The sequence below is a fragment of the Argentina anserina genome, chromosome 6 (genome assembly GCF_933775445.1).
Source record: "Argentina anserina chromosome 6, drPotAnse1.1, whole genome shotgun sequence".
Taxonomy (NCBI): domain Eukaryota; kingdom Viridiplantae; phylum Streptophyta; class Magnoliopsida; order Rosales; family Rosaceae; genus Argentina; species Argentina anserina.
In genome coordinates, this window is record NC_065877.1 from 35014867 (window position 1) to 35028518 (window position 13652).

The window sequence follows — 13652 nt, forward strand, 5'->3', positions numbered from 1 at the left end:
GTTGGTTAGAGTTCAAGACTAAAACACCCCTTCCTACTGGGTCTAGGACCTTATTTGGATTATTCGATTTAGTTATGAAAAACATGAGTCCTGTTGAATTTGAGCCAGTTGGCTCGTTTGTTACTTCATGCACATAGTTCTGAAGTTTTCTGTTATTTGGATTTGATACTAGACTACTAGTAATAAACTCACTCAGTAATGCCAAATATTCAAATCAAGGCACCTGTGTTTCCATGAGTACCGATTGAAAATGGAAAGTACTCGATCAGATTCAGTCTATTAAGTATCAACTTTGAAAACCTCGCATTCCTTTATTCAATTGTCGGAGCTGGTTTTACAAGCAGTGGAGCACTAAATAGCAAATCTAAAGCATCCACTACAAATGAAACAGTTAATGCACGCTCCTGGTCATATGATTAAGCTGTAGTAGAAAACTTGAACAGCATATAATGCTTGTAGGACTTTGTTGGAGTCACAATTGTTGAAGGGAAATTTGGGTGGTTCACAGCATCCGGAAATCCCTGAGTTTCCAAGCACAATGCCGCACGTGGTTGGTATACAAACCCGCCTTTCCCCTTCACATCTTTGAGATAGTTGCTTGTGTAGAACTGCATACCGGGAGCATTTGTTGAGAGCTCCAACATCCTTCCTGACTTGCTGTCATGCACCACAGCGGCGCGCTTCAACTTGTTGCCAGCTGGGCCATCAAGTACATAGTTGATGTCATAACCTTTGGTTAGCTTGAGCTTGTCGATCCTGCTTCCAACAGCCTGAGGCTTGAGGAAATCATAAGGTGTTCCTTTCACCGATGCATATTTTCCGGTGGGGATGAGGCCACTGTCTACCAGAGTGATTTTGGATCCAAAGATCTGAACTTTTTGGGAGAGAATGTCACCACTATTGTGGCCGCCAAGGTTCCAGTAAACATGCGTAGCTAAATTCACCGGAGTTGGCTTGTTTAGCGCCTTAGCTTTCATTTTGATGCTCAATTGTTTGTCTCCAAGGAGAGTGTAGCTGACAGTGACAATAACATCTCCAGGAAACCCTGTAAATAACATGTGACAGATTTGGATTTCTTGTGTTCATATATATAAATTTTATATGTAAATTAAGCGGGCAATTACCTTGTTCCCCATCAGTACTATGGTAAGTGAAGACAATGGAAGGAGTAGGACCTCCATTTTTATGCTTCTTCACTTTCCAAATACAATCACTAAATCCTCTAAGCCCACCTGAAATTTCAGTAAACCAATTCAGCAACTTAACCGCAGGTCTGATACTTCTCAATTTTTGGGGTTAAAGATTGCAACGACATGTTTCCCTATAAGACAAGTCTAATGCATACCATGGAGTATGTTTTTCCCTTCATTAGCAACTAGCTTGTAGTGTGTTCCATTCAAAGTAAACTGAGCGCCACCGATTCTGTTAGCAAAGCGACCAACAATGGCACCAATGTATGAAGTATCATTCTGCAGAATTGCCGTTACAAGGTTAAGTAATCTGTTATAGACTAATAGTATTTGAAATGAATATGTAAGACACAAAGTCTTCTGTTTAGTCAACTTGTGCAATGTTTAGTCCATTAATTGGTTCACGTGTTGCTTTTAAATCTTAATCATGCAATTTGAATTAAATATTAAGAAGTCTTTTACTTTAGATCAAGTGAGAGGTAGATTTCCATTGATGCTGGCCCTCAACTTGTTCTGCATATTTCCCAACACTTTCTCCAAATTGCCTACTAGTACTAGTTTATTGTATTCTTGACAGTACATAATTACATATTATATTTCAGTAGTGTTAATCACATCTTCCAGATTAGCAAAGTTAATCATACAAAGAAAACAGAAACAGCTCGCAGACTCCACTAATTAATGAAATATATAAGCCATGTGGAAGAAAACCAACTGTATACTACACATTCTTGCTACAACCCCAATTTAGAAGTTGTACACTAAACAAAGACAGAGAAAAAAAGTGGATGAATAACATTGCTCATTACTAAATTGAACATTATTCTTCGTTTTCTTTGGTTAGAAATTAAAGTTAATGGCTTTTTGCATAATTTTGTAACCAAAAAAGAAGAAGCTGGAGGCGTTGGACCATATGTATATGAATAACAGGAAATGCAGAAACAAACATAAAAGATAACTGTTGGAAGAGAAAGAGAAAGAACTCACATTTCTGTCATCACAAATATCCAGAACTTTGCTACAGTTTAATCATGTTAAGAAAAGAAAAGTAACTAGAGATTATAGAAGCGAGCCTAGTTCCCAGTACCCCAACTAATTAATCAAACTTTCTTCAGCAAAATAGCTTAATCAAATACAATGGCCAATGCATGTGGAATTGTGGATGTATCCGTCAAAACTAAAAGTATAAAGCTTTATTATTGAAGATTTTGAACGCAGTGTGAATATGCTGTGAAATACACAAATGCTGAAACAGAAGAACGGAGAAAAGTACCAAGAGAAAGAAAAAAAAACTCACCTTGTACTCATTCACTGAATCATATCCAAGAACAACATCAGCCAGCTTTCCTGAAATTACCAAATAGAATGCATAATTAGTTCAAGAGAAACTTATAGGTAGCCAAACCCACAAATCTAAAATGAATAGCTAAGAACAAACCATTTTTGTCAGGCAGGATTAGGGAGATGATAGTTGCACCCCAATTGGTGAATTTGACAGAAAAATCACCCTTCTTGAGCTCATAAACACCAACCTTCTCCTTTGGTTCATGACCAGAACCATTAGCAAACCCAGAAGCTACGAAAATGGTGATGACCAAACAAAGCAGTACAGAAATGTTGGCCATTTTCTCAATACACGAGACTAATGGGGTACTTATAAATGAGAGAGGCAGAGGGCTCCAAAGAAAAAGACAAGTCAGAACAAACTGTGTTTGTTCATTGTGGCTGAGCTCTGATGGTGCTTGCCGCTTGTGTAGTGTTTGACTTAGTAAAAGGCATACAATGGGCTAAGATTCTTCTTATTTCATAGTTCAAGGTGTGGCCCAAACAAAGAGATGATTTTTCACAGTAGAAGGCTCATTTTTTATTTTCTTTTTTCAAATACAACTCATTTTTCAAGCAATGATATAAATATAAGGTTGAATATAATGAATATTGTCTTTTGACTATCTTTCCATAATATTTGGCATCTTATGAGTGAGGTAACAGCTGATAAATCCCGTGTGCAGTGTGCTATAGCTCATACAGATAAAACTGCGACTAAATGTGTGAACTATGTCAGCTATGAAACCGAAATGTATGATTCTTCTTCAAGGTTTATAGATTGAAATCACAACTAGTATAACTGAGAAAAGTATTTAGCACGCCGTATTGACAAAGCTGAATTGTGATCTTAGACTAGGTATCCCAATGTTAGGCTAGGTTTCCCCATGCCTCATCAATATCGTGAATTAACAAGAGAAGTAAAACTTTGCAATCTGATAGAGGAGGAAACATCCCACTGGGTTACACCAATAATTACACATCAATGAAAGAGCAATATATGCAGATGCCAGTCGAACAGCAATGTTTGATATTACACATAAAGAAAAGAAAAGAAAGTTCCAACCTTGTGAACAACAACTTCGAATTCGTTTGTCATTCTCTTCCAAAGATCCATTAGATGACCATCTTCCTCACGTGTTCTGATTGGTACTCAAGATTCAAAGAATTGGAAGTGTCTTTCGTTTCTATGATAACATACGATCCTAGCTGGCTAGCTTGATGGGCACTGGTGCTGGGTTTTCCCGGATCAGAGTATGATTGGCAAGATGAGGAGAAGTGATCAGAAGTTCAGAACATGCATCATTACATCAATGTGAAGCTCTTCAGAATATATATTGGAAACAAGCAAAGTTCGAAAAAGCATTAGGCGGTGTGTAGGAGAACAGCCATTTCTTAGCGTCTAGACGGCTAGGCGGCACCTATCCGGTTTCAAATTATTAAATATTTATTTATTTTTATAATTAAAAATATATAATGATGTTCAATATTAATTTTAAAAATAGGTTAAATTCATAATATATTAAATATAAAGGCCGTATAAAAATATTAGAATAAAAGATAAATTATAAAAACAAATATAATACTAAATCTCAATTTCTTTTAGTTTTTTTTTTGTCAACTGATTTTTTACCACCTAAGACTGCATAAACAGCTATCTAATTCGTAAAACACTGAAAATAGCCGCAAAACAAAAGTCACGGCCGAGGTTGGCCGCTTTTTAGAACAGTGAAAACAAGAGAAAGAGCGTGGAATTACTGGAATATATAGGAGGACTTAACATGGTGCACCACATTATTTTTGGGCTTTTGGGCCAGGTGACCAAGTCCAAATAAACCACAGGTTCTTCCCAATAAAGTGCTCGGATTATTCTCTTTAATATTGTACCAAATCATAACTCCATCCCGGCCCATCGTATTAAATTTGGACACGTGCACTAAGCAGGATGAGCTAAACACCATAAGTAATTAAAATGTGTTAGAGCATATATGTTTAACACTTTAACTAGCTCCCTCATAGATTGTCTTCTTTCTGAGTTAAAAAGAATCATATATCAAGGGATCACTCATATTAGGTAGCTGGAATTACCAAAAAGAGATACAAGATAAAATTTAGGCAAAAATGCCGATTTGCACCCTATCCGTTAAATTTAATATTTTTCATCCAATTTTAAGTCACATGTCAAGCATTTAAGGGACAATATTGTTATTATATATTTATTCATATTAATAATGAAATAGATTAATAAAATTACTTAAGTGGAACACTTGCTACAATATGTTTTTCCAAATATGTTATTGATTTATATATTTATTATTTTACGTGATATAGTATGTTAAAAGATATTAGAAAAATATAAATAAATACATTGAAAATTAAAAATAAATATTTGTTTCGGGAGAATTACTATTATATCATTGTGTGTGTCTTAGCCATATTAGGTTTTCTGTTAGAGTTAGATTCACATCTCTGTAATAGATTAGGATTCCGAATCCTACGAGATTGTAGTTATGTAATGCATATATATATGCCACATTATCAATCAATAAACGGTTACGTTCTGTTCCATTACGTCGTTATTATTCTCGTTTCGTTCCTCCTCAAACAATGTGTACATATAAAAATATATATATATATATACACAACACACTATATTTGAGTGGGTAGGTATGTTGAATATATAATTCGAAGTATGGTTAAGTATGTAGAAAAAGATATAAATGATGCATGATGAAATAACTGTATATTTATTGAATGATATGGGGGTCTATATATAGGTATTACAAAACCACAATCCCATAGGATTCGGAGTCATAATTTATTACAGAGATTTTAATCTATCTCCTAACATGAAACCTATTAGGCTAAGACACATACAAGGGTAAAATAGTCATTCTTCCTGGAACAGTAAATAACTAATTTGATTAAAAAAATAATCCTCCTTTTAAAGAATATTTTTATTTGTTTTTAAGAAAAATATAAGGAGAAAATGAAAATATTACCCCTCATGTGCATGACATGTGACGCAAAATTGGATAAAAACAGTTAAATTTAACGGATGAGATGCAAATAGGCAATTTTTACCAAGTTTAGGAGGTAAATTGACTCAAATACAAGTTGCAAATTGACAATTTCAGTAAAATTTATGGTATATTTTGGTAATTTTGCCTAAAATTTATAATGTCCTTGCGTAAACGTATATAGACATAAATGAGTGAGCTCATTCATGGATTACGAGAGGGCTAATTAACATTCTAACATTCAAAGTTTCGAAGTGAAGCATCAATACTGTAATGAGTCTATTACTACACTAGCTACCACGTACTAACTCTGTGACCTCTATATAAACGTATGTGACTTAACAAGACTATTACTACACTAGCTACCACGTACTAACTCTCAAGGAGTCCTTGCATCCTGTTAGCTGGATATCCATGCATGGAGTTTTAAGCTTAGCCCTATATGTGTTCAGCTCGTTGGTACTTGCTAGTACAGCAAGTATAGCTTCAGTTCATGTAAGCCCTCTCTCTCTCTCTCTCTCTCTCACACACACACACACACATATAGCGAGTAACATGGGATTAAACGGTGGAGATTTGCTTAACAGGAGATATGCAAAGAATCATGAGACCAAGATAAGCCCTAAAACAGTTTCTAGACTACGTCTGAAGTGGAAGTTCTATGCAGGAAAAGACATAACTGCAACACCAGCTATTTATGATGGTATCCTTTATTTCCCAAGCTGGAATGGCAACCTCTATGCCGTTAAAGCATGCGATGGGTCACTAGTTTGGATGCAGAATTTGGGAATACTAACTGGGCTTAACGGAACAGGTTTTGTTAACAACGTGACCTGGGCAGTCGCAAGAGCAACCCCAACAATCGCCGGTGGTGATCTCCTAATAGTTGGGATGTATGGCCCGGCTATTGTTATCGCCGTAAAACGGTCAACGGGAAAGCTAGTATGGTCAACCTCGCTTGATAACCATGTCAGGAAACTTACTACAAAGGGTAATATGATATATCTTTGGACATGCATTCATATATTCACACAATATTGCTTCATCACTTTCAAATATCTCATGAGTTGCACGTTAACTTTACTAATGTGAGTATTGTGTTTCAAAAGGAATGTTTACATTGGAACGTCGTCGATCACTTGAAGAGGGTGTCAGCGCTGACGAATGTTGCATCTTCTGGGGTAGCTTTGCCAAACTAGATGCCGAAACCGGGGCCATTTTATGGCAAACGTTCATGCTGCCGGATAATGATGGGCAGTTATATATATATATATATATAGTCCCTATCCAGAATGAAGCTTCACTCTGAAATTTCAGAGTGAAGTTCCAATTTTGGCACACTTTTCGGTCAATTTTTTCCAGCATAAGCGATTCAATATTTAGGTATGCTATTCAAGATCATCTCTACAAAATTTTATCTAATTCGGACATCGTTAAGGTATTGAAATTAGATTAAATCAATGAATGAATTAAAACTATTCAACGTGAACCGTTCGTGTAAATCTCAATTTTGAAAGCTCAAATCATTGTCAAATTGGATGAAACTTTATAAAGATGATCTTGAATAACATATCTAAATATTAAATCGCTTATGTTGAAAAAAATTGACCGAAAAGTGTGCCAAAATTGGAACTTCACTCTGAAATTTCAGAGTGAAGCTTCACTCTGGATAGGGACTGTATATATATATATATATATATATAAGTTCCATGTAGCTGTATATATATATATATATATACAGCTACAGGGAACTTATACTCGGTCCCGGAAAATGTAAGCCAGTGTCAAGAAAATTAAAACAATAACACAACAGTTCCTACTCAGCCGGATGCGTGTATCGAGCCAGAAAATCATGGAAACTCGATGCTGGCCCTTGATTTGGACACCGGAAAAATCCAAAGGTACCGTCACCTAGGTGGCTACGACGTTTGGTTTCTGGAGTGTTTTTTCAATCCTTCAACATGCCCCACTGGACCAAATTTGGATGCTGATTTTGGGGAAGCTCCGATGATGCTGAGTCCATATGTGAACGGAACCAAGCGAGATGTAGTTGTTGCTGTTCAGAAAAGTGGCTTTGCTTGGGCTCTAGATCGGAATAACAACAGCCTTGTTTGGTCTACGGTGAGTTGGTTATGGACTTATGGGTACCCTCTTATCATTTAGGCAAAAATGTCAATTTGCACCCTAAATTTTGCCATAATTGTCAGTTTGTACTTCGAACTTGCATTTAAGTTAATTTATATTATAAACTTGGTAAAAATTACCGATTTGCATCTCATCTGTTAAATTTAATGTTTTTCATCTAATTTTAAGTCACATATCATGCATTTGAGGGGCAGTAGTGTCATTATATATGTATTCATATTTAATAATGAAATAAATTAATAAAATGACTTAAGAGGACCACTTGCTACTATTTTTTTATATTTGTTTTCAAAACATGTTATTATAGATATATATATATATATATATTATTTTACGTGATATGATATATTAAAAGATATTAGAAAACTATAAATAAATACATAGAAATTTAAAAATAAATGTGTATATATAAAAATATATATATACACAACACACTATATTTGAATGAGTGTATGTTGAATATATAATTCGAAGCAGAGTTAAGTATGTAGAAAAAAGATATAAATAAATAATTTGATTACAAAAATAATCCTCATTTTTAAGAATATTTTTATTTGTTTTAAGAAAAAAAATAGAAAATGACAACATTACCCCTCATGTGCATGACATGTGACACAAAATTGGATAGAAACAGTTAAATTTAACGGATAGAGTGCAAATTGGCAATTTTTACCAAGTTTATGAGGTAAATTGACTCAAATGTAAGTTCAGAGTGTAAATTAATAATTTCAGCTAAATTTAGGGTGTATTTTAGCAATTTTGCCTATCATTTAACCAAATTTTATCTACCAAGTACAATATATAACTATATATGCTCAAGTACGTAAAAAAAAGGGATGAGTCTTGATTATGAAAAGTATCACATGTACAGTCGCATTAAGAAAAATAGACCCGTAATAGCTAGTAAAGAAATTTAGTACATTCTAATTAGATTTGTATTTCTTTCTACGTACTCAACTAAGCATAATGATCGAGTAACCCTAATATTCTTACATTTATTGTTTGCCGGTTATTTGTATCTGAATACTTAGGTCCCGTTTGTTTAAATGGAATGTGAGAAAATGAAAATGATTTGATTTCCTTTCCAGGCTAATATGGAAATGGAAAAGATTTTGTTAATTCCATATGAGTGTTTGGTAGATATCATAATTTAAAATTAGAATTATTTTGGTACTTAATTAGAATGAAATATTTAATTAAAATTTTCATTAAAACTCATTTATAAGGAAAAAAATACAATTTAAAAAAAATTTGTTTTTGCTGATGAGAATGGAAATAGAATACTACCCCTGGGTAAGTAATTCATTTCCGATTTTAAGAGAGAGTTAATTTATAATCAAATCACATTTTTTATTTCCATTCTAATATTCAATTACAACCAAACAATACTTAAGCATGAAAATTGAAATACATTCTTTTTTCATAGTAGGATTTCCTACCAATCAAACGGGGCCTTAGATCTATGAAGTGTAGGAAGCAGGGCCATCGGCATTGGGAGAGGAGGAATTTGGGGAGCAGCCACTGACGAGAAAAAAGGTGTACACCAACATTGCCAATTTTGAAAGGAGGAACTTCACCCTAAGGCCATCAAACAACATAACAACTTCTGGTGGATGGGTGGCGATGGATCCTCGAAATGGCAAGATCCTTTGGTCAACGGCGGATCCTGGCAATGCATTTGCTAGTGGCCCAGTTAGCGTGACTAATGTAGTCTTATTCGCCTGATCGACAAATCCACGAGGACCAATCTATGCGATGAATGCCAAAACCGGTTAATTTTGTGGTCATACGAGACAGGAGCAACCGTGTACGGTGGCATGTCCATAAGCAATGAGTGCATTTACGTTGGCAATGGTTATGCGGTTAACACTGGTGTTATTAGTCCGTTTACAGGCGGTAAATTTATGTATGCTTTCTGTGTTGCATATTAATATGCGTCATATATACTTATAATTTTATAAAGTTAGTAATATGCATCTCGATCTATAAGGAGGATGCCAAATCATGTATGCAAATAAGGGTAATGCCATCTCTACGTACATATATAAAACCTAAAAATAACTCGGGCCCGCTATATTTCCAATACATCCCTCTCAATGCAGTGGCGTTCCTAGAAATCCAACATTGGGTGGACTTGAACTTTGTAACGAAAAAATTTGCAGCGGTGCTGCAGGACTTTATTAATCATGGTGGGATACAAGAGTTGATCCCTCAAATGTAATAAAAGACAAAAGTTAACTCTATAGTTCGATAAATCTTCAATCTTCTACTATAACATATTACACGCTCTATATATAGAATATATAATAGAAGATTTTATTTTATTTTCCAAAATGTGGGTGGACTTGAGTCCACCTTACCATACACCTAGGTCCATCCCTGTCTCAATGTTTTAAGCATTCTTGTTCGGTTGCTTGTCTTATTAAAAAAAACGTTTTTTTTTCTAAAAAAAATTCTGGTTAACATAATGGAATCTCATCACGAATTCGACTAACTAAAACCTGATGACCACAATGCATCGTCAATTAGACATGAAATAAGCCGGAATAAAGAAAAACAAAGGCTCAAGACAAGACTTTCAAATGATTTAGTACGTTGTACTCCAACCTCTAATCTTGATTCTATTGAATATTGATTTTTTTTAAAATTAAAAAAAATCCACTGCATCTTGGAAGAACTTTCAGCCAGCCTCCATGTCCTCCTTAAACTGATTAAAGTGTTATCCTAGCCGCATCAAATTATAAGTAAAAACCCATGTTTTTGCTGAATAACCTGCCTCTGGATCCCGTTCGAGTTTTTGGGCCATGTGACCTTACTAAAGAGTGATTAGTCCTAAACCCATCGCCCTAATTATTTCTTTGCTTTCACAAAGTACTCGGCCTTGTAGGCCTTGTTCAAGTCCAACAATGAATCGTTCATCCTTCTTTGTTCACAAAGATGGACCTTGAATGGTTGAATGTGAATACGGCACTAAGCTGGATGGGATGATCACCTAAGTGAGTTCATCTATGTTTAACTAGCTTAATCAGTGAAACTCGTCTCGTTAAGTTAAAAGGACCACTCATATTATAGGTGAGACTGGTGAGTCATACAGGTAGCTATTATGAGTTTTACCAACAACAAAAAATGGATTAAGGCTAAAATAGATTATGTCGTTGCGTATACGTATAGACACAGAAATGCATGAGCTCATCAGTGACCAACAATTGAAAACATCAGTTACGTACTTAGCTAATATTATAACACGTAGACTGAAGCATCAATTAATATAATGGATGTCATGATCGATATATAGAGCCATGCCATCCTGTTGTGACCTCTATATAAACGTACGTACGTGTGTGACTTAACAACTCTCTTGTAGTCCTTGCATGCATCCTGATCCTGTAAGAGATCCATGGAAGTTTTAAGCTTAGCTCTTTTTGTGTTCACCTTGTTGGTACCTCCTACCACAGAAGGTATTGTATCTTCAAATCATGTAAGCCCTAGAGATAAATTATGTAGCTGTAACTCTCTCTCTCTCTCTCTCTCTCTCTCTCTCTCTCTCTCTCTCTCTGATAGTTAGTACTTAGTATAACATGGGAATTAGGAATTATTTGTTGCAGTGGCTTGGCAGCAGGCACAAGCACAACCCGACACAGAATTGGTTAAATCACGGTGGAGATTTGTTTAACAGAAGATATGCAAAGAATGAGACCAAGATAGGCCCTAAAACAGCTTCCAAACTCCGTCTGAAGTGGAAGTTCTATGCAGGAAAAGACATAACTGCAACACCGGCTATCTATGATGATACTCTTTATTTCCCAAGCTGGAATGGAAACATCTACGCCGTTAAAGCATTTGATGGGTCACTAGTTTGGATGCAAAACTTGGGAACCCTAACTGGGCTTAACGGAACCGGTTTGATTAACAATATCAACTGGACAGTCGCAAGATCAACCCCAACAATCGCTGGGGATGATCTCTTAATAATTGGAATATACGGTCCAGCACTAGTAATTGCCGTGAAACGATCAACGGGAGAGCTAGTATGGTCAACCTCACTTGATCAGCATTGGGCAGGTTTAACAACCATGTCCGGAACTTACTACAAAGGGTACGTATGATATTCAATTATTCATGGACATTCATATATTCACACACCAGTACTTGATTACTTTCAAATATTTCGTTTTTTAAGTTAACTACTTTCAAATATTTCGTGGTTGCTCGTTTTATTAATTATGTGAAGTTGTGTTTGCAAAAGGTATATTTACATTGGAACGTCGTCACTAGATTATGCTAGGAGCCCGGCTGAAGAATGTTGCACCTTCCGCGGCAGCTTCGCCAAACTAAATGCAGAAACCGGCGCCGTTTTATGGCAAACGTTCATGCTGCCGGATAATCACGGGCAGTTGGGACAATATTCCGGAGCATCTGTTTGGGGTAGTAGTCCATCCATTGACGTCCACCGCAAACATGTATATATTGGTACAGGGAACTTATACTCGGTCCCGGAAAATGTAAGCCAATGTCAAGAAAATCAAAATAATAACACAACAGTTCCCTCTCAGCCAGATGCGTGTATCGAGCCGGAAAATCATGGAAACTCGATGCTAGCCCTTGATTTGGACACCGGAAAAATCCAATGGTACCGTCACCTAGGTGGATACGACGTATGGTTTCTGGAGTGTTTATATAATCCTTCAACATGCCCCACCGGACCAAATTTGGATGCTGATTTTGGCGAAGCTCCAATGATGCTAAGTCCATATGTGAACGGAACCAAGCGAGATGTAGTTGTTGCTGTTCAGAAAAGTGGCGTTGCTTGGGCTCTGGATCGGAATAACGGCAGCCTTGTTTGGTCTACGGTGAGTTGGTGTTGATAAATAAACACCGACTTCAATGATATTAGTGATACATGCTAAAGTCGACATAGATGAATCGTAGATTCGTAGTAGTAAAAAAAATTGGTAGATTTCAATTACATTTGCATATTTATCTACTCATTAAACCCAGTGATTAACCCTAACATTCTTATATTTATTAATTAACTAATATAACTGTGCCGGTCATTTTTATTTGAATTTTTGAGCTAAATATGAAATGTAGGAAGCAGGGCCTGGCGGAATTGCTGGAGGAGGAACTTGGGGAGCAGCCACTGACAAGAAAAGAGTGTACACCAACATTGCCAATTCTGAAAGGAAGAACTTCACCCTAAGGCCATCAAACAACATAACAACTTCTGGTGGATGGGTGGCGATGGATCCTCGAAATGGCAAGATCCTTTGGTCAACGGCGGATCCTGGCAATGCAACAGCTAACGGCCCAGTTAGCGTGGCTAATGATGTCTTATTCGCCGGATCAACAAATCCACTAGGGCCAATCTATGCGATGAACGCCAAAACCGGTGAAATTTTGTGGTCTTACAATACAGGAGCAACCGTGTACGGTGGCATGTCCATAAGCAATGGGTGCATTTACGTTGGCAATGGATATGCGGTTAACGTTGGAGCTGTAAATCCATTTACAGGAGGCAAATTGATGTTGGCTTTCTGTGTTATATATTAATCAAGGTGTTCATTGGACAGACGCATAGTTAATTTGTAATCCATCTCGATCCGTAACTGGGATGATAAATCATGTTTGCTTAATAAGGGAAATGCCGTATCTGCATAAAACCTGCAAGTAACTCGGGTCCGCTATATTTCCAATAAAGGATGGATCATTGTGCATGACTAATTCAACCTAATAACGACAATTCATTGTTAAATTAGACCTGACATTTGATTTAGTCTTCCATTTTCTGGTTCTGATTAGCACGTGTTACTTAAAAAAAATTATTTTCGTTTTCTAGGTTACTCAATTTGTTCCGTCATCAACTCTTCAGTTCTTGCTGGTTTATTGTATTAGCCATATATAATATTCAGCTTGAAAATGATTTATCGATGTTCATCCGGTCATGCTTTTTAGCGCAGACTTATCAATTAAATAA

General features: G+C 36.1%; 2 protein-coding genes and 1 pseudogene across 2 annotated transcripts; 2 read left to right on the forward strand and 1 right to left on the reverse strand.

Moving 5' to 3' along the window:
* Positions 1–289: 289 nt before the first annotated feature.
* LOC126798559 (uncharacterized) lies at positions 290–2957 on the reverse strand. Its single transcript, XM_050525566.1, has 5 exons — positions 2629–2957; positions 2488–2537; positions 1346–1469; positions 1125–1232; positions 290–1045 (listed from the first exon to the last, which is right to left on the reverse strand). Exons 1-5 carry the CDS (start codon positions 2813–2815, stop codon positions 417–419), a joined length of 1098 nt encoding a protein of 365 aa, XP_050381523.1. The 5' UTR covers positions 2816–2957; the 3' UTR covers positions 290–416.
* Positions 2958–5947: 2990 nt separating this feature from the next.
* LOC126797404 (uncharacterized) lies at positions 5948–9609 on the forward strand (annotated as a pseudogene).
* Positions 9610–11256: 1647 nt separating this feature from the next.
* LOC126797405 (uncharacterized) lies at positions 11257–13228 on the forward strand. The gene is made up of 3 exons (XM_050524040.1): positions 11257–11774; positions 11925–12528; positions 12770–13228. Exons 1-3 carry the CDS (start codon positions 11257–11259, stop codon positions 13226–13228), a joined length of 1581 nt encoding a protein of 526 aa, XP_050379997.1.
* Positions 13229–13652: the final 424 nt, after the last annotated feature.